The sequence below is a fragment of the Neoarius graeffei genome, chromosome 24 (genome assembly GCF_027579695.1).
Source record: "Neoarius graeffei isolate fNeoGra1 chromosome 24, fNeoGra1.pri, whole genome shotgun sequence".
NCBI classification, from domain to species: Eukaryota; Metazoa; Chordata; class Actinopteri; order Siluriformes; family Ariidae; genus Neoarius; species Neoarius graeffei.
Window position 1 is genome coordinate 30,965,487 of NC_083592.1, and position 22,218 is coordinate 30,987,704.

The following is a 22,218-nucleotide window of genomic DNA, read 5'->3' on the forward strand; positions in this document are numbered from 1 at the left end:
AGTGTCCCGATGTCCCGGGGACCATAAAAAATGTCATTGACCATAAAAAATGACACAAAATTATCATATCTGGGACAATCCCGGGACAATGGAAAAAAATAGATCTAGAAAAAAAGTTCTACATTAATATCATTTACAAAGCCGTAACACATACGTAGACATTCACCTAATTTGTCAATTTTAATTTTAAAACGTTAACAGCGAAAAATACATAGTAGCTACACTTTCGATGCACCTGCATCCGTAGGCTACAGAGCAGCGCATTCTGTTCTAGAATCTTCGGCCGGAGTCCGCATTATATGGACTTGGAATGGAATTGCTACCGCACACGCTGCGCCGACTCTTGCCAGAACAAAAATGCTTAAGTGGTTGAAGCGGACCGACCGCGGGGAAGAAACTGAAAGCCCAGACATAACGTCTCCGGGACCTTCAGGATCCAAAGTGTCATCGCCTGGTCTGCAGGCAACGCGAGCAACTGAATGAACTTAATGAACACTGTTAGACACGCTATAAAATACAACAGGAATGATGTGGATGATATTGACGGAAGATACCGTTCAACAGAATAAGTGAGTTTTCTTGGTGTCTTTCTAGTTCAGAAAGTTTAGTCAGTCAGCAGCACAACTAGGCTCGGACCTGCTGGCACTATGCTGATGTTGCTAACATTTGCACCCACGTTTCGGCAGCGAAAGTTCATAAAATGGATAACGGAAAGTTCATAAAAATGGATAACGGAAAGTTCATAAAAATGGATAACGGTAATGGATAATGGAAAGTTCATAAAAATGGATAACGGTAATGGTGAAAATTATAAGTTGGCCTTTTAAGTGCCAACAGATATTCAAGGTATAAGTAGATGAAATGAACATAAAAGGGGTCTTATTTTCAACTAAAGTGTACTGCAGATGTAGGGAGTTGAAACATTTTCTGAATGAGCTAGTTGGCCCCTTTAAATAAACGGGTATCTATTCATACAGTGAGATCACCAAAGTTTAATAAACTGAAAATGCAATAACTGTAATTTTGAAGTAGATGATGTATAGGACATGTGTCACTTGTGTCTTGTGACTTATTGTAAAAATGATATAAAGGGTTCAAAATCGCATAGTTACAAATATAATAGTAACTTCATATGATAATATTAACCACTGGTTATTTCAGAGAGGAAAAAAATGGGGACACTATTGCTTCCATTCGGGACAATACAACACAGAATTCGGGACCACTGGGGGACACAAAGAAAAAAAGTTAATTTCGAGCCCTGCATCCACCTCTGGGTTTATTTAAAAAAAAAAAAAAACCCGCTCTGTCATGACAGACTGACTGCACTGATTAAGTTACAGGTTGCCAGGTCTGTATAAAACCCCCACAACCCTATACACTGAACAATAATTTTAAACTCAAACATTATCCTGTCTGTCATGATGCAGCGCAGGTTTTTTTGTTTTTTGAACCTAGAGGTGGATGATATAACAAAAAAAAAAATTTAAACCCGAGATATAAACAAACACAGTACTGTTCAAAAGCCTTGGCAGCCTATTGTTTTCTTCATACAAACTTTGTTACAGATTTCTAATTTGTGATTTCTACATTATCGAGTAATGAACCTACAGTCTGAGAGAGTTCTACACGAACACACTGAACTTTACAACAGCTGCATGCATGTGAAATGGAAATAAATCGACTAAGGCAGGAAACACTATTTTGGATAAAATTGTTATTATCCGTTACAAGTAAAAAGTAACTAATAACCAAACTTAATAATAAACTTAATCAATAATCAAACTTCAACCCAATGTGTGATCTTCATTTTATGTTGCAATTCACAACTATTCTGTGGTTTTCCTAAAAAAAAATTAAATAAAAAATAAAAAAGTACTTGCAAAATGGGGGGGGGATAATATTGGAGGGGAAAGTGGAAATTAACCCCCATTTGCTTCCCAGGGCAAGGGGGTTTCAAAGTTAATGCTGAGCCCTGGAGAGATCGTTTTTAGACCAAATTACATAGAAAATCTATACTCGCACTTGCCAGATATCCTTGGCAAGTGTGAGATATGAGATATGATATCCAGATATGAGAAAACGTGCGTTTTCTCAGTCTTTATATAGGCATGCTGATGTCTCTTGATCATGTGCAGGTGACCCTCATTAACAGCGCGTGTGCAAGAGTCTGCTCGGGTGCACTCCGGACTGCGCGTGCATGCCGAGCGGACTCTCGCACACGCGCTGTTAATGAGGCTCACCTGCACATGATCAAGAGGAATCAGCGTGCCTATATAAAGACTGAGAAAATGCACGTTCAGTGCAAAGTATTACACCACATCAGTGCGCATTACCGAGCCTTATTCTCCCGTGTAGGTTCCCTGGGTTTCCAATCCTGTTTCCTGTTCTTGGTTTCTGTTTTTGCCTGATTTAGCCCGTTTGTGCCTCGCCCGACCTTTTGCTAGCTTCACGTTTACAACATTGCCTGCCGTTTTGGATTGTTTGCCTGTGTGTTTTTGATAGTGCTTAATGCAGTCCCTTAAATTAATTAGGATTTGTTTATATCTCGATTTTGTTGCACGTATAAAATAATTGATAGTACATATGAAAAAGGCTTTGGATGAAATGGTCATTGGACAAAGAAGTGTCCTGATCGCCAAGAAAAAGGAAAGAGACAACCATAGCTTCCATTTGTGGAACCGTACTGAAATGGAGGCAGGATATGAGCTCCCATACCTGTGCTCCATCATAGTTGAAGATGCCCACCAGACTGACGGGAACAGCTTTGTTCACGCAGCGACCCAAAGACTTCCTTGACAAGGCAAAGACGAAAGGAACACCTTGTTCCCGACATGTATCAATGATTGTGTGAAGAGCCTCATCAAGACCACCTGAACAGAAAAAACACCAAGTGTAAACGTCTTTAGAGTCCATACACTCATGGAAAACCATTTACTTTTTTGTCTGGTTTATTTTTTGCCCAGTTATCTGGACATCTGTGAGTTATTCAGCATATACGGTTAAACTACACAGAAGGTTATCGGAAATTTAGACTACTAGGAAAGACTCCAATCTCGCAAACAACACAATTTTGAGCAAAAATACAACTAAAATCACATAACAGTTTATTGATGCCCCAACAACTGCCATTGTAATATAATGACTTAAATTATTAGTAAGCGTGGATTCACTCCAGAGAAATCTATCAAAACCTTTGGCTGTTGTAATCTCACATACAAAATGCTACAGGTGCAGCAGATAGAATATGTTGTAACAGCACTTTAAGAGAAGTGATGGGTTCACAAACTGTGCATAAAAGAACACTACGAAATCACTTTCTAATCTATACACACTCAACAGATCTGCTTGTCCCCATACCTTTAGACTGTACACGTTCACAGTTGGGCGAGATGATGACACACTTGACTTTCCTGAGTTTCAGGTGTTTCAGCACCTCCCTGAGACCCATGACCAGCCGCCTCTTCATCCTGGCCTTCATGGGATCTTTCTGGTAAAGCCGGTCCTGGAACCTCACCAGCTCCCTCAGCAGAGTGGTCACACACTCATCTACATCCTTACTTAGTATCTGGCTGCAGTAGCTGTTAAATTCAAATGAATTAAAAAAAAGTTTTTATTTTATATATAAATAAATAAAAACATAATTGTGGTCAGAAGTTTACATACAGTGACATGAATGTCATCTTGGATATGAATGCTATGGCAATATTTGGGCTTTCAGTCATTTCTTTGAACTGTTCTTTTTCTGTGGCAGAATATACAGCATACGTCTTTAATATTTATAAAAAAAAAACCTTGAATTTGGTGCACAAGTTTTAATTTTCTGAACTCAACACTGGGTCAAAATTATACATACAGGGTCAAAAATTTACATACGCTCACCTAGATTAGTAATGCAGAGGTGGTAAAACTTCCAAAAATGTCCCTTATCTTGCCAAGGTCTCTTAACTTCCTGTTAGTGATCATGATTGACTACAGCTGGTAGCTTCTCTGTGCCTTCATAAAAAGGGTTTGTTTACAGCACTCATTGGATTGACTAACACACAATACAATGGGAAAGTCCAAGGAGCTCAGTGCAGATCTGAGAAAGAGGATCGCAGATGTACACAACTCCGGAATGTCCCTTGGAGCCATTTCTAAACAACTGCAAATTCCAAGATCAGTTCAAACAATTGTATCCAAGTTATTGTGAAGTGTAGTCACTTTGCCAAGCCATTTTGCTTCAAGAAAACCCAAACTGTCACCCTCAGCTGAAAGGAAATTGGTTTGGATGGTCAGGAACAACCTGGGAACCACCATGTCACAGCCCTGCCATGAACTGGAAGCTGATGGATCATTGTCTACAGTTCAGATCACCATGGACTAAGAGGCTGCTATCCAAGAAAGAACCCCCTGCTCCAAAATTGACACCTTCAAGCTTAACTAAAGCTTGAAGCTGACCACATGGACAAAGAAAAAGCCTTCTGGATGATAGCTGTATGGCCAGATGAGACAAAGATTGAGTTGTTTGGCCACAATGACCACCATGTACAGAGAGACACTGTACCAACTGGTGGTGGTAGGATTATCATGCTCTGAGGCTCTTTTGCTGCCAGTGGAACTGGTTCATTGCACAAAGTGGATGGAAACGAGTGCCGAGGAGCTCACAGATGTCTTTACAGACATCTTCAACATCTCGTTGAGCCAGGCTGTTGTCCCCACGTGCCTCAAAACCACCACCATCATCCTGGTCCCGAAGAAGCAGTCTCCCTTCCTGCTTCACTGACTACCGCCCTGTCGCACTCACTCCCATCCTCATGAAGTGCTTCGAGCGGCTAGTCATGCGGCATATCAAGTCTGCCCCCTAGTCCTGGACCCTTTCCAGTTTGCATATCGGTCCAACCGTTCGACCGATGACGCCATCTCCACTGCCCTCCACTCAGCCCTCACCCACCTGGAGACAAAAGACTCGTATGTCAGAATGCTGTTCATAGACTTTAGCTCAGCATTCAACACAATCATTCCTCAGCAGCTCATTCATAAACTGGACCAGCTGGGACTCAACACCTCCCTGTGCAACTGGCTGCTGGACTTCCTGACGGGGAGACCACAGACTGTACGGGTCAGCAGCAACTCCTCCAGCACCATTACACTGAACAAGGGGGCCCCCCAAGGATGTGTGCTAAGCCCCCTCCTCTTCACTCTGCTGACCCACGACTGCACACAAACATCCAGGTCAAATCTCTTCATTAAGTTTGCGGATGACACGACTGTGGTGGGTCTCATCAACAATGGCGATGAGACAATCTACAGGAGTGAGGTGAGCCGCTTGGCCACGTGGTGCAAGGACAACAATCTCCGTCTGAACATGGAGAAGACGAAGGAGACTGTTGTGGACTTCAGGAGAGAGCACACCCAGCATGCTCCACTATCTATCGACGGTGCTGCAGTGGAGAGGGTGAGCAGCACCAAGTTTCTGGGTGTGCACATCTCTGAAGTCCTGTCCTGGAGCAACAACACCGCATCACTGGCCAAAAAAGCCCAACAGCGTCTGTACTTCCTCCGCAAACTGAGGAGAGCAAGAGCCCCGGCCCCCATCATGCACACTTTCTACAGAGGCACCATCGAGAACATTCTGACCAGCTGCATCACCGTGTGGTACGGTGCCTGCACCGCGTCCTGCTGCAAGTCTCTGCAGCGCATCGTGAGAGCAGCTGAGAGGATCATTGGTGTCTCTCTCCCTTCTCTAATGGATATTTATAACTCCCGCCTCACCCGCAAAGCCATCAGGATTGCAGGTGACCCCACCCACCCATCTCACAGCCTCTTCAGCCTGCTGCCGTCAGGGAGGAGACTGTGGAGTCTCCGGGCCAAAACCAGCAGGCTCAAGAACAGTTTCTTTCACCAGGCAGTCAGGAGGCTCAACTCCCTCCCTGTTCTGCCCCTCCTGCCCCCTGCCACAGATTCTGCTCGCACACCCCCCTGCCCTAGTCTGGCTAACGCGACTTCAAAGCTCTGCGAGCATTTGGTCTGGCAAAGATATTAAGCCCAACCGCTTCCCAAAGCGCGTGGTTGACCCGCCTCCCTGAAATGCCTCAGTTTGCTACTGGTCGAAGCCAGAAAAGGCTGTGACGAAGCTTAAACCAATCACATCACTCTTTCCTCTGACGTATGTGACGCGACGGAAACTGCTTGAGTAACAGGAAGAAGATAAAATACCTCCAGGGCTGCTCTTTGCTCCGTTTTCAATGAGAACTTCCCATTGAATGCTTTCAATACAGCATCTACCACTGTGTCAAAGGCTTGCCGCTGCTCCATGTTCGTAATGTTTCTAGTGAATGAAGCGCTTCCGGCATAGATTCTGTAAACAATCTATGGCTTCCGGTTGCAGTTCTATTACGTCACTGCCTTGAACACGCCTCTACCCAGGGCCATTGGAGATGCTCAAAGTTGATTGGCTCCCAATTTTTCGGGAGCTTGGAAGAGCTGGAGATAGCTTGCCTTGCCAGACTAAGCTCGCAACAGGCCCTTGTGTTGCGTCACACTTAGGATGGGCAGGCCCAGGCTACCCCTGCCCCCCCTTCAGCATCTGACATGTCATCCTCACAGTCCCCCTCCCCCCCCACCAAGCAAACACACACATATACATCTCATCGTTCATTAACACACTGAACTCAGGGACCGCACATCTCACTTTACCTCGCTCATTTGCAGTATTCTGCACTACCTCATCTTAACAGCTGCTAGTTTGTTTATACTGCTTATTTCATGTTTACCTGCTATACCTCAAGTGCCCTTGACTGTTTGTTACCAATTTGTGTGATATATATATATATATATATATATATATATATATATATATATATATGTGTGTATATATATATATATATATATATATATATATATATATATATATATATATATATATATATATATACATACACACATTTTATATATATATATATATATATATATATATATATATATATATATATATATATATATATATATATATATATATATATATACACACACACTCCACACAGAAAGGCCCTCGCCGGCCACGGGGCTCGAACCCGGACCTTCTTGCTATGAGGCGACAGCGCTAACCACTACACCACTGTGCCGCCATGAATGTTTATAATTTCTTAAAATAGTCATATTATATATATATATATATATATATATATATATATATATAGAGAGAGAGAGAGAGAGAGAGAGAGAGAGAGAGAGTTTAGTCTATGTCTAGTTCTTATCTAGAGTGTTTATACTGTTTATATTGTCTGTTTGAGTGTTTAGTCTATGTCTAGTTCCTATCTAGAGTGTTTTATACTGTTTATATTGTTTGGGGGTTTTTTTTCAATTATTCTATTTTTATTTTTTGCATTGCCTGTTTGCACCGTGGGTCAGAGAGGACTGAAATGTCATCTGTGCTGTATGTCGAGCATGTATAGCATATTTGACAATAAAGTTGACTTGACTTGGAATAATGAAGGAGGACTACCTCAGAATTCTTCAGCATAAACCATCAGAAAATTGAACACGACTTGGGAGTTACAGCAGGACAATGAACCCAAACACGCATCAGAGCTGGTTGTGGAGGATAAAGCAGGCTAACATTAAGCTTAAAACAAGTCCTGACTTCAACCCTGTTGAAAATATATGGACCGTGCTTATAAGTCGAGTCCACGCCAAGAAAAAAACAAATTTAATTGAACTCTACCAATTCTACCATGAAGAGTCATGAAATATCCAACCAGAATTCTGCCAGAAGCTTGTTCATGGTAAACAAAAATGTTTGGTCAACGTGAATCTTGCGAAGAGACATTTTACCTAAATATTAGGTGTGATGTATGTATATTTTTCACCCTGTGTTGATTTCAGAAAACCCCAAAAAATTAAAACTTGTGCACCAAATTCTAGTGTGTTTTTTTTTTAATTAAAGATGCATGCTGTACATTCTGCCACAGAAAAAGGGCAGTTCAAAGAAATTACTGAAAGCCCAAATATTGCCATGACATTCATGTCACTGTATGTAAACTTCTGACCTCAACTGTGTGAGTGAGTATATATCAATATCATCTCCGGTCAGATCATCCTTTAAACATTGCATTTCTGTTAAGCACATACAGTGCTCAGCGTAAATTAGTACACCCCCTTTGAAAAGTAACATTTTAAACAATATCTCAATGAACACAATTTCCAAAATGTTGAAAAGACAAAAGTTTAATATAACATCTGTTTAACTTATAACGTGACAGTAAGGTTAATAATATAACTTAGATTACACATTTTTCAGTTTTACTCAAATTAGGGTGGTGCAAAAATGAGTACACCCCACAACATAAACTACTACATCTAGTACTTTGTATGGCCTCCATGATTTTTAATGACAGCACCAAGTCTTCTAGGCATGGAATGAACAAGTTGGCGACATTTTGCAACATCAATCTTTTTCCATTCTCCAACAATGACCTCTTTTAGTGACTGGATGCTGGATGGAGAGTGATGCTCAACTTGTCTCTTCAGAATTCCCCGTAGGTGTTCGATTGGGTTCAGATCAGGAGACATACTTGGCCACTGAATCACTTTCACCCTGTTCTTCTTCTGAAATCCAACAGTGGCCTTAGACGTGCGTTTAGGATCATTGTCATGTTGGAAAAGTGCACGACGACCAAGGGCACAGAGTGATGGTAGCATCTCTTTCAGTATAAAGCAATACATCTGTGAATTCATGATGCCATCAATGAAATGCAGCTCCCCGACACCAGCAGCACTCATGCAGCCCCACATAAGGACACTGCCACCACCATGTTTCACTGTAGGCACCATGTATTTTTCTTTGTATTCCTCACCTTTGCGACGCAATACAGTTTTGAAGCCTTCAGTTCCAAAAACATTTATCTCGGTCTCATCACTCCAGAGTATAGAGTCCCAGTAGTCTTCATCTTTGTCAGCATGGGCCCTGGCAAACTCTAGGCGGGCTTTTTTGTGCCTGGGCTTTAGAAGAGGCTTCTTTCGTGGACGGCATCCATGCATGCCATTCCTCTGCAGCGTACGCTGTATTGTGTCACGGGAAATAGTCACCCCAGTTTGGCTTTCTATAGTACTTCTTTAGATAACTGCAGTGAACTTGCATGCCGATTTTCTTCAACCCTTCTCATCAGAAGACGCTCCTGTCGAGGTGTTAACTTCCGTGGACGACCTGGATGTCTCTGTGAGATGGTTGCAGTTCCATCTTTCTTAAATTTTTGTGCCACTTTTGCTACAGTATTCTGACTGATAAGTAAAGCTTTGCTGATCTTCTTGTAGCCTTCACCTTTGTGGTGTAAAGAAATTACTTTCTTTGGGGAATTCTGAAGAGACAAGTTGAGCATCACTCTCCATCCAGCATCCAGTCACTAAAAGAGGTCGTTGCTGAAGAATGGAAAAAGACTGATGTTGCAGAATGACGCCAACTTGTTCATTCCATGCCTAGAAGACTTGGTGCTGTCATTAAAAATCATGGAGGCCATACAAAGTACTAGATGTAGTGGTTTTTGTTGTGGGGTGTACTCATTTTTGCACCACCCTAATTTGAGTAAAACTGAAAAATGTGTAATCTAAGTTATATTATTAACCTTACTTTCATGTTATAAGTTACAGATGTTATATTAAACTTTGTCTTTTCAACATTTTGGAAATTGTTTGCGTTCATTAAGACTATTGTTTAAAATGTTACTTTTCAAAGGGGGTGTACTCGTTTACGCTGAGCACTGTTCCTCCCGGGTTTCATGCCTTAACCTGATATTTGTGAAGAATTAATTTTTCCCCTTACTCTCTGAATTTCCTGCTGTGGATTTTCGTATGATTGGGGTTGGAATTTGAATCCCAGTTTTTAGACAGCGCATTTTCTTCTGGAAAGATCTTCCCGTCTTCAGGTAAACCTTCAGGTAACCCTGCTCGATCAGCCTCCTCAGCACCACTTTGGTCACCTTATATCAAAATTAAACAATCAGTGCTCTTATACCTAATGATTCCTTTAAAATGAATAGCAACAGTTTCATCTAAATATTAATTTTAGATAACCGCATGTTGGTATGGCATGTGCACAGTACGTAAAGACACGATTACTTGTTGGTTCATGACACTGCTGTGCTGAACTGCTCTCAGAAAGATTCTCGCTGGCTTGTGGTTCTTGACTGACTTCACTGGTCATTCGTGTTGGATCTCTTTCTTCTAGCAAGCGGTTCTGTTTCCTTTCTTCTCTCTCTTTCAAAATGACCTGTGCAACAGCCAGTGCATGTGATTCAGAATGGAGTGCAACAGTTTACAAAAGACCTTTAGACTTAAATAAATAAGTATAAATAACTTACTCTTTTAAGGGGTGTAGGTTTTTTAGCTTTCGGGACTTCTCGTTGTTTTCCCTTTTTCACTAAAGGGCAGGTGGAATCCAATGGGTTGTGAGCTATCCTGTCTTGTTGCCAGGAATGCTTCTTTGGAGCTGTTGGGTCCTTGTGGGCAACTGGTACGGCTCCTCCCACTGGATTTAACACAGGGGAAATAGCAAACATTCACAAAAATGATTAAAGTTAATACAATTTTAATTATTCAAACAGTGTGCCAAGAATACCCCACTTTACCTAATAGTTAGAGAAATACCTGAAAGAGTTAGTGGTTTAACATCTTGTCTGGACTTTTGCAACTGTTGTTTCTGCTCCAGAACTGCCAGCATGTTCCCGAGGTCAAGCTGAACAAGCGCCGTGCTCTTCTTCTGACCGACTGGCTGGCGATCAGATATAACGTGACATAAATACAACACTAAAATTTAACAATTTATATGGGCCACAGAATTTTATTCCTGAATGCTAAGGGGCTTTTTTTCCCTTTAACATAAACTCATTAGATTTGACATTTTGTGCAGGTCTACTTTTTTTTTTTTTTGAAGTGTGGATTAAAACATTCAATTAAAGTGACTAATAACCACAAGTACTTAAACCATACATCGATAAATATAATAACTTTGACAATGGTGGTAGTGATTTCTTCCACTGTAACAAAAAAAAAAAGTAACCTGATAGAACTCAACGCCAACGGCGTCGATGGGGATGCCTCCGCCTGGTAGACTACATGCCTTATTAAGTTGTGATTTGGGGATGGACATTTGACCTCACAGTAATCTTGACCTGTGACCTTTTAACCTCAAAATCTAATCAGTTAATGTTTGTCCCCAAATGCACAAATGGTGAAAGTTTGGTGAAATTCCTTTCATTTGCCTTGGAGATATTGTGTTCACAAGGTTTTCGGACAGACATTTGACCTCACAGTGACCTTGACCTTAGACCTTTTGATCTCAAAATCTAATCATTTCATCTTTGTCCCAAAGTGCACAAATGGTGAAAGTTTGGTGAAATTCCTTTCATTAGTCTTAGACTACGTTCAGACCGCACCCTGAAACGACCCATATCCGATTTTTTTGCCCATATGCGACCTGTATCCGATTTGTTATTGACAATCTGAACGACACAGATCCGATTTTTTCACATGTGACCCAGGCCGCTTGGATATGTGGTCCTAATTCCGATGCATATCCGTTATTTTCACATGCGACTGCAGTCTGACCGGACAGGTCGCATTCATGCGACCTACACATCATCAACAAGAGACAAACGTCACTATTCTGCGTTGGCTAATCCCGCCTCTTTGGTGGAAAACAACATTTGTACAGTTTTCAGAATTTAAATAGACTTTTATAGAATTGATCAAGCTAATGGTGGATTTGGTAGGGACCTGGATGTTAAATCATCCTGTATTACAAGATTATAAGATTGTTCTGGAAATTTCCAGTAATTTGACACCTTCGGTCTCATTAGTCTGCTGCCCACATTAATCAGATTATTGTGAGAGTTCCGCCGCCGCCACAAAAACCACGTCGCCAGGTCTCGCCTCATCTCCATGCTTTACTTGCAAACTTGAAGAGTGCGCTTTTTTTTTGTTTACGTACTACGTAGCTGTGCTTATTACGTGTCAATTTGCGCATGCGGGACACTTTTGGGTCGTTTTCCGTTCATATTGGAGATCGCATACAAGTCTCATATAATTGGTAATGTGAACGGCCTAACAAAAAAATTGGATTTCACAACAAATCGGATATGGGTCGTTTCACGTTGCAGTCTGAACGTAGTGTTTGAGATATGGCGTTCACAAGGTTTGGGGACAGACATTTGGCCTCACAGTAATCTTGACCTGTGACCTTTTGACCTCAAAATCTAATCAGTTCATGTTTGTCCCAAAGCACACAAATGGTGAAAGTTTGGTGAAATTCCTTTCATTACCCTTTGAGATAACACGTTTACAAGGTTTCGGGACGGACACATGCACGGACGGACGGACGGACAACCCGAAAACATAATGCCTCCTGCACCTTAAGATGGCGGAGGCATAAAAATCACAGACCTGTCTTTGACAAGAACTAATATTGTTTTTTTTATTAGTTATTAACATACATACGGGCCACTTTTTCCATGGAATAAAAACACGTGTTCTATTCCAGCGTTTCTCAACCTTTTTTCAGTCACGGCACCCTTCAGAAGTATACAAATTCTCAAGGCACCCCCATATAAAATATACGCAGTCACGCTGACCATACGCTGACCCCGGCAGTGACACTGTGACATGGGAAAGGGGGCCGTGAGAAATTTTTGATGATACATGAGGCGGCGATGATCTGCATTAGTGTAACTATCGTTTTTTGGAATTTTAATTCATTTTATGTATTTCAATGTTAGAATATATAATTTTTTGACGGCACCCCGGTTGAGAAAGGCTGTTCTATTCCCTTCTAGTGGGTTTCATTAATTTGACTTGATAGCATACAATATTGTTAGCATATCGCTTATCCTACGTGTATTACATCACTCTACCCAATGGAGAATGGGCGTTGAATATGGTTTATGATACTGCATGGTTGTCAAGACATGACGTGACACGTCAGAGACACAAAACTTCTGCGCTCGTAAGCAACCATGACAATTTGTAAACAAACATGGCTGCCAGGTTTGCTTTGATAAATACAGAAGATTCTGACAGATGTTTCAAAGAGAAAGACACATTGAACACCCAAAACGAATGTATTATAATAATAATAATAACAACAACAACAACGTTGGCTGGCTATTTTTTGTAGTATATCAGATTTATTCCATTCAGCGAACATTATATTGAACTCGTCTTCAAACTTTTTCAGTATCATGCTAGCTGAATGGATTATATCTGACACACGACTCAGCGCCAGCCAATAAGTAAGAAAGCACGTAGCCATCTGACAGCATAAAGTATATTGTGTAAAATACAGGAAGCTAATCAGGAGACACATCAGTAAGCATATCTTCTACCAACATAGTCATTAATCAACCACAACAAGTTATAGAGGACTCTGAACTGCAGTTGGAAAATTGAATAACTGTATAGATTCTTCCTTTCTCACCCTGAAAATTTTATTCTAGTTTACTTTGCATTTGTTTCTGAATGGAGTGTCAGTGTATACTTTGAGCATACACATATCAGCCCATTAGATTTAGTGTTACACCTTGTGTGCTGAAAATTGTCCATATATATATATATATATATATATATATATATATATATATATATATATATATATATATATATATACATACACACACACACACATACATATATATATATATACATACACACACACATATATGATTCCACGCTTATGGGTGCTGAAATGGGGACATGAACTTATTTTTAAAAATTCACCTAAAACCATTTCTTTTTTTTACCATCAGGTCACAAAACATGTAATCTTTAATGAATGATATGTTAAAAGATAACTTTAATTTTCTGAGATGTAATAAAAACATATTTATATGCCAAAGTCAGAACGTAACAGAAGTGTTGTGGACATATATATTCTCAATTTTAACAATGTAGAATTACTTTTTGAAACATAGGAAGGTGATGTTTTAGCAAATATAATTAATAAACATGTGTAGTAGAATAAACATACACATTCTTTCAATAAGATTAACATGGTATATAGCTAGATTGTAATTAATTTGTAACAGACGCGAGATGGACAATCGTAACAGAAGTAATGTAACAGACATCATTTTGGAACTCATAGGCTTGACTTTGGCATATAAATATGTTTTTATTACATCTCAGAAAATTAAAGTTATCTTTTAACATATCATTCATTAAAGATTACATGTTTTGTGACCTGATGGTAAAAAAAGAAATGGTTTTAGGTGAATAAGTTCATGTCCCCATTTCAGTACCCATAAGCGTGGAATCACTCATATATATATATATATATATATATATATATATATATATATAAAGTGTGTGTGTGTGTGTTGTAGTCAAGTCACGAAACCTCAAGTCCGAGTCCCCAGTGTTCAAGTCTGAGTCAAGTCCAAGTCATTAAAGAAAATTTCGAGTCGAGTCCACTATTGAGCCGAGTTGAGTCGGAGTCCAAAACTCCAGCCACACCGTTTGACGGTGGCTGTTTTAGCCCCATCAACATTAGTTTGTTCCTGAACATGACGTATGAACAGGTGAATGTGATTCTCTTTGTCAGGGAGTGTGAAGTATTCTGTCAGAGACGGTTGGGAGACGGATGTAAGTGCAGAAGGCGTGTTTATTAATACAAGTGAAGACACGTAAACAATCCAGAATGGCAGGCAAAATCGTAAAACGGTGAAACAGACAATAGGTCATGGATCAAGAAACCAAACAAGGAAATAAGGCTCTGTAATGTGTCAGCAACGCAACTCAATACTTCGCAAAGTAAGTGTGTTTTCACAGTTTTTATATCGCAAGCTGATTGCGCCTTAATCCTGTGCAGGTGCGAGTCGTTTATGGCGCGTGCGCTGTCCGGAGCGCGCCCGAGAGTCTATCTGATGCACGCGCCAATGTGTGCAGATGTGACACTCTTGCACGAAATTAGCACAAAAATTAATGTAGATATAAATATCTTATGCCAAATTATTATGGCATGTTACAAAAAAATAAAGAAAAAAAATCAGAGTCCTCGTCTCCAATTTACGAGTCCTAATGCAGTTAATGTACGAGTCCGAGTCATCGGTGCTCAAGTTCAAGTCAAGTCACAAGTCGGACTCAAGTCCGAGTCCTGCACTCGAGTATTACAAGCCTGACATATATGCCGCTTTTCCACTACCAACGCGGCTGAGTTGGGCTGAGCTGTGCCGTGCTGAGTCGGGCTGAGTCGAGCTGAGTGGGGCTGTTGGAGTTGCATTTCGACTACAACTGCGCTGAACCGTGCTGGCTGGAAGTGGGTGGACACATTGGCTGGAGTTAGCGAAAGTGGGTGGACGTCACGTGATGTCGTTAGGCGGCGCAAACAGTGACATCAGTGACCTTTTAAGCGGTAGTCTCATGACCCGGATAGTAAACAATAAACATGGAGGACATGGAGTCGTTAGTGTTGCTGGTCTTGGTGCTGTGGCTTGTTGTCACCGACAACGCCAACAGATACTGGCAAGAGCGTATAGATGAGGCGAGGCGCATAAGGCTTCATAATTCTCGTAATTCGTAATTCTTCTTCTTCTGGGTTTACGGTGTTTACAGATCCCAGCGTGCTCGCGGGGCGTGTGTGGGCATGTGAGGACACTCCTCCTCACCAATCAGTGCACAGAGGAGTGTCTCCTCACGCCCCTAGCCCCACTCGGCTCGGTTTGGCTCGCTTCAGCCCTACTCCAAAACCGTGCGAGTTTTGGGTGCTGAGTAGGGCTGAAGCGAGCTGAGTCGTGCTGCTCGGAGGTAGTCGAAACGCGAGCCGTGTCGGGCTGAAGTGAGCTGAAAAAGGGTAGTGGAAAAGGGCCAACAGATAAAAATCCACATCCAACCTGCACTTTCTTTGAAGTTCCAGACCCAGACTTTCCATCAGCAGCTTTGCTTTTGTTTATCTTCTCCGACTGCAGAACTGATCCATCATTCTCGTGTATCCTCGCATTCTCCTGTGTAACAGACACAAAAACTGAAGACCAAAACAAAGCATCGCGTGAATATCTTCTTACTTTAAAAGTCATTACCTGTATTCCGGGGTTTGACGAATGCTTTGGTCCTTTGCTTGGAATAACAGAAGCAAAAGACAGATCTGGAAACTCCTCTTCATACTGAAGACAAAATAATTTTTAGCAAAAGTCTGTTACTTTCTACTTCATCCAGTGTCATGAACACGCAAATTTTATATTTATATTACGAAATATAAAATGCCAAATCAGAAGGCAAGAAATACCAATACAGCTAAACATACACATCTTTTAAAGCTTGAATTTTGTGACAAAGTTAAATACACGAAATAATGATGAAATTAATCACTTCAAACTGGGGAGGCTCCTGCTGTATTCTAGTGTGTGTCTCCTGCTCTACACCCTCACACACTGGTTTAGATTTCTTCTTTTTTTTCCTCTTCTTCACAGTTTGATTACCTTCTGGCTGACACGCATCCTCCTAGATAGAAAACGCAAAATATAATGATTTGCATTTTGTGTTATTATTAATATACTTCCTGCAGCATCTATAAAAGGTAGTGTGCTGTAATTCCACTGGGACACACAGAGAGTGCCTTCACGTAATGCAAAAAAATGTGGTTTCCTAGATCAGTCTGACTGCAGTGAGAACACGATTAAATGCTAATTCGAGTTTTGAACCAAGCTCAGCAAGCAAAACAAACGTGCCAATTATTGTGGGGTTCAGGGCAGCATTTATTTCACATGCAAATTGGCTAAACTGAAAAATGAGTGCCTCATATCAAACCTGGAGTGCTGATACATTATGAGATTCTGAGTATATGGGCAGAATGCCAAAAAAAAAAAACCATGCAAATACAGACAACATTCACAAAGTACTGATGTTTTGAAAGAATTGTCTTAAAAATGATAATGCAATAATATTGTTGTACTGTTATTTATTTATCACCAGCTCCAGGTTTGCTGTGGTTGATTTCCATGCTTTCTACACGTACTCGCAAATGGTTCACTGAACATTTTCCATCATCATCCTTCTCATCAGTGAATGAAAGACTAAAACTAGGTCCGTTTTCAGAATTTGCAAATGGACCAACGGGTAAAAATGCACCTTACCTGAGAGGATACGTCTTGTGCGGCGGGTGTCTTTTGCATGACTTTCGGAGGCTGAGAGGCAACTGTAGCCCAGGATGCTGCTGGTGATCCATAAGGGTTTGGCAACACAAGCTCAATATCTGCACCCAAGAAGAGGAACTTATTACACAACTACCTACAGATTTCCATATAATCCTACTGATAGAGTGGTGTAAAAAAATGTCACTGCTACCTGCTGTGGCAGTTGATTTCTGTTGAGGTTTTTCTGTTGAGGTGATGTGATGTATTGATTTCTGTTTTGGTCCTTTACTTCCTGACGTCTCCTAAAGAACATCAACACGAGATCAGGTTTTATTCTGACCTCTTAATTTAACTATACATGTACCAGGTACAGTACGTCAGTGTTGTTGCAAATCTTTTTGCCTCCTATTGCACCTTAACAGTGGTTGCTGGTGAATCATGAAGAGCTGCTGATCTGACTGAACCCCAGCACGTTCGAGCATCTGGACTTGCGAGAGGTTTCGTGTCGCACAGCTCAGGAAAATCAGACAGTTTCACTTCAAAGGTGCAAATTTTCGTAACCGCTGACTTGGGTTTCTCTTCCGATCTTGGAGCAGGTCTGGCAGCTCTATAACCTCAAATAAAACAAGACAAAGAAATTTGGACCAAATAATGCTGGGAGAGATTATTTCGTGCTTATCTAGGACTTCTGATATGTAGAGCTCATGTTTTCCTGGATGTCCTTGTTTAATATATTACCTCCTCTGGTTGTGTCTGATGATCTGTCTGTTCTTCTTTTATTGTGGGGCTCAGATTTTGGCCTTGATGGCTGTGAGATTCAAAGAGTCAAACAAGAAATGATCTCATCTCATTATCTCTAGCCGCTTTATCCTGTTCTACAGGGTCGCAGGCAAGCTGGAGCCTATCCCAGCTGACTACGGGCGAAAGGCGGGGTACACCCTGGACAAGTCGCCAGGTCGTCACAGGGCTGACACATAGACACAGACAACCATTCACACTCACATTCACACCTACGGTCAATTTAGAGTCACCAGTTAACCTAACCTGCATGTCTTTGGACTGTGGGGGAAACCGGAGCACCTGGAGGAAATCCACGCGGACACGGGGAGAACATGCAAACTCCGCACAGAAAGGCCCTCGCCGGCCACGGAGCTCGAACCCAGACCTTCTAGCTGTGAGGCGATAGCGCTAACCACTACACCACCGTGCCACCCACAAGAAATGATGAACTATGTAAAACTTATAAAACCGTACTCTTTAAAGATGTTGGTTGTATCACATTTTTAAAAATACTGTTCTGAGCTGAATTTTTTAAGTTACGCACTACATTTATAGCAACTGAAAAGGAGCTACAGACAGAAAAGTACCTTTCCTATGTGCTCTGATGTGGCTCCTTTTGGGGTGCTGGCATTTTGGAGGCTCCTGCTCCCTCCTGGATGCTGGAAGCTACTGGGAGCAAGTCCCTTTGGTCTGCTGCAACCTCGACTGTCTGTTATTACTGACCGCTGTCTCCTCTCAAACCAGTTATCAGTAGACGAGTGGCTCTGTCGATCTCTTAATAAAAGGTTTGAAACAAACTGTCAAATAGTCAGACACTTAAATGATCCTCCCTGGCATGTAATAATATTTTCGATACAAAATACACACTTTCTCAAGCTTTCTTGCATTTTGATTTCAGTTTGAAGCTTGCGTTGGGTCACTCAGGTCCTCGAATGTCTCTGATCCTCAGGTATTATCAGGGCTTGAAAGAGAAGGAAAGGAAGGTCAAACGTTATCATCTGAAATAACAACAAACTGACCATTTTCTTTCCTCCCATCCTTATTTTTCAGATTGGAAACCAGATGAATAGAACCATAACACACACCAACACACCTAAATTACCTAACAAGACAGCCAGCTGGATCACGTGACCAACAGGTTGCTATTAGAGCTTCCAAAAAAAAAAATCAATAATTTACCTAGAAATTAAGTTTATCATCAACGCATCTTCAACCTCAGCCTGCAGCTGGGGAGAGTGCCAACCCTCTGGAAGACATCATGTGTCATTCCAGTTCCCAAAAAGAATCGGCCCAGCGAGCTGAATGACTTCCAACTGGTGGCACTCACTTCACATCTGATGAAGACGTTGGCGCGGCTCTTCCTCAGCCTCCAGGGACAACATGCCCAGGACTGTCTGCAGTTTGCATACCAGGCAGTTGTTGGTATGGAAGATGCCATCCTCTACCTGCTACACCAAGCCCACTCACATCTGGATAAGGGAAATGGCATAGTGAGGATCCTCTTCTTGGACTTCTTGAGTGCCTTCAACACCATCCAGCCCCTACTGCTTCAGGAGAAACTGAACAGGATGCGAGTAGACCCCTGCCTAGTCACCTGGATCTCCGGCTACCTCAGTGACAGGCCGCAGTACAACAGGCTGAAGGACATCATGTCTGACACTGTGATTAGCAGCACTGGAGCACCCCAGGGCACGGTGCTGGCCCCTCTTCTCTTCACCCTGTACACCGCGGACTTCTGCTACAACTCAGAGTTGTGTCACATTCAGAAGTTTGCCGATGACACAGCCATCGTTGGGTGTATCAGTGACGACAGAGAGGAGGAGTATAGGAGCCTGGTGAGGGACTTTGCTGTGTGGTGCAACAGGAACCATCTGCAGCTCAATACCTTGAAGACCAAGGAGCTGGTCATTGACTTTGGGAGGTCCAGACCAAGGTCACGACCAGTTCTGATTGAGCTGGAGGCTGTGGATTCCTACAAGTACCTCGGGCTGTGGCTGGACAGCAAGCTGGACTGGACTTGCAACACCAAACACTTATACAGGAAGGGACAGAGCAGGCTATACTTCCTGAGGAGACTGCAGTCCTTTAACATCTGCAGGAAACTCCTGTGGATGTTCTACCAGTCCGTGGTCGCCCGTGTCCTGTTTTACACCGTGGTGTGCTTGGGGGGGGCAGCACATCCAAGGAGGACACATCCAGGCTGGACAAACTGATCAGGCGGGCCGGCTCTGTGGTCGGCATGAAGCTGGACTCTCTGGTGACGGTGGCAGAGAAGAGGTCTATGGACAAACTACTGAACATCATGAACGATGCCAATCACCCTTTGCACACCGTCATCAGCAACCAGAGGAGCCTGTTCAGTGACAGAATGCTCCTTCCCAAGTGCAGGACGAACAGATTCAAAAACTCCTTTGTCCCTCACGCCATCAGACTGTACAACTCCTCTCTGGGGGGGAACAGGAGGACAGAGGATGGGAAGGAGCAGTAGCCCAGCCTAACAATAAGCAATACCGGACAATGTGCAATATCTCTCCTGCCGCCCCCCCCCTTCCTCTCTTCCCCATATCTTATTCTTTTATATTTGTATATGAAAATACTTAATTTATTTTAATTTATCTAGAAGTTTTCTCTATTTCTTTTCTCTGTTTATCTGTAATGATGCTGCTGGAATCTTAATTTCCCTGAGGGAACCCTCCCAAAGGGATCAATAAAGTTTTATCTAATCTAATCTAATCTAATCTAATCTAATCTAATCTAATGTTTTACTCGCTAACTCGATGCCTAACTTTATTCTGAACCGTTATATGGCACAAGTTCCCATTCTGTCGCTCTACAGTTAGCTAGTGTGGCTGTTATTTATAGCAACATTTCTGCTGTGTCACATTTGTGCCTCTAATGTGAGCTAAACCTGTCTGACACATTAGCTTCGGTAGCTAACAGGCTAAACAACATAATAATATAACCTGTATACTGCGCCAACCATTTCTCATTACAGAGTTAGCGAGCTAAAAAAACAAATGTCACACTTACATTTACCTTTGAACAGACTGGATTCTGACTTGTATATATATTTTTTCACACTAGCCCACAGCATGTTAATCATAAACATCCAGTAAGAGCAGTAAAAACTATCTAATCAGGTCAAACTTCACCACACAAACAACACCAGCGACTGAACCCGTATTTTGAAAAATACAAATGCCGGAAGTGGGTAAAGCCAAATTTACACACATTCTACTGTACAAAACGAGTCCACTAAGTTTTTTTGTTTGTTTGTTTTTGTTGTTTTGTTTTGTTTTTTACGAATAATGAATGAATGAGCAAGAAAACTCTGGGTTCACCGAAAAGCCCGTTACTGAACCCGTATTTTGAACAATAAAAATACCGGAAGTGGCTTATTCACTTAAAATGAACCAGCGAAGTATAACGAATAAGAATAAAATAAATAAACATTTAAAATAAATTAACCATCAAACAAACAAACAAACAAACAAACACTGGGTTGGAAAGAAAGAGACAATGCTTTAAAATGACTTTTTAAATATCAAACAACTGCTAAAATAATTCACATAATTTAAAAAAAGGGATAAATTTAAAGCTAAAAAACTCATTTAAATTCAAAGTAAGTAAATAAAATACAACATGATGGTAATGATCTGGGAAGGAACGTGAGAATAGATTATAAACTTTATGGCTCATGATTTTATACTCGGTGGCAAAATAGATTATAAATACTCGTTGATAATCCAGATTATTTTCGATAATCTAGATTACAAATACTTGGTGGCACAGTGGTTAGCGCTGTCGCCTCACAGTAAGAAGGTCCGGGTTCGAGCCCCGTGGCCGGCGAGGGCCTTTCTGTGCGGAGTTTGCATGTTCTCCCCGTGTCCACGTGGGTTTCCTCCGAGTTCTCCGGTTTCCCCCACAGTCCAAAGACATGCAGGTTAGGTTAACTGGTGACTCTAAATTGACCGTAGGTGTGAATGTGAGTGTGAATGGTTGTCTGTGTCTATGTGTCAGCCCTGTGATGACCCAGCGATTTGTCCAGGGTGTACCCCGCCTTTCGCCCGTAGTCAGCTGGGATAGGCTCCAGCTTGCCTGCGACCCTGTAAAACAGGATAAGCGGCTACAGATGATGGATGGATGGATATTCATTGATAATCCAGACTATTTTCTATAATCTAGATTACAAATACTTGGTGGCATGGTGGTTAGCACTGTTGCCTTCCAGCAAGCAGGTTCTGGGTTCAAACCCCGCAGCCAACTTGGGGCCCTTCTGTGTGGAGGTTGCCTGTGTTGGTTTCCTCTCACAGTAAAATGATATGCAGATTTGGTCAGCTGT

General features: G+C 41.7%; 1 protein-coding gene across 3 annotated transcripts in view; it reads right to left on the minus strand.

The window, feature by feature from the left end:
- Positions 1–21,042, minus strand: part of LOC132872295 (selenocysteine insertion sequence-binding protein 2-like) — a 29,972-nt gene extending 8,930 nt beyond the window's left edge. For 2 of the 3 annotated variants that reach the window (XM_060907048.1, XM_060907046.1), the window contains exons 1-16: positions 20,907–21,042; positions 18,744–18,837; positions 18,464–18,650; positions 17,835–17,904; positions 17,511–17,710; positions 17,308–17,398; positions 17,097–17,215; positions 16,333–16,464; positions 16,044–16,127; positions 15,858–15,968; positions 10,624–10,747; positions 10,338–10,504; positions 10,096–10,246; positions 9,800–9,956; positions 3,361–3,581; positions 2,719–2,873 (exon numbers count right to left, since the gene is read on the minus strand). In XM_060907048.1, the coding sequence (XP_060763031.1) occupies positions 2,719–2,873; positions 3,361–3,581; positions 9,800–9,956; positions 10,096–10,246; positions 10,338–10,504; positions 10,624–10,747; positions 15,858–15,968; positions 16,044–16,127; positions 16,333–16,464; positions 17,097–17,215; positions 17,308–17,398; positions 17,511–17,710; positions 17,835–17,904; positions 18,464–18,650; positions 18,744–18,763 (1,989 nt within the window). In that variant the 5' untranslated portion in view covers positions 18,764–18,837; positions 20,907–21,042. The remainder of the gene's footprint in view (positions 1–2,718; positions 2,874–3,360; positions 3,582–9,799; positions 9,957–10,095; positions 10,247–10,337; positions 10,505–10,623; positions 10,748–15,857; positions 15,969–16,043; positions 16,128–16,332; positions 16,465–17,096; positions 17,216–17,307; positions 17,399–17,510; positions 17,711–17,834; positions 17,905–18,463; positions 18,651–18,743; positions 18,838–20,906) is intronic. The other variant, XM_060907047.1, reaches the window with a different exon arrangement.
- Between the last annotated feature and the right edge of the window lie 1,176 nt (positions 21,043–22,218).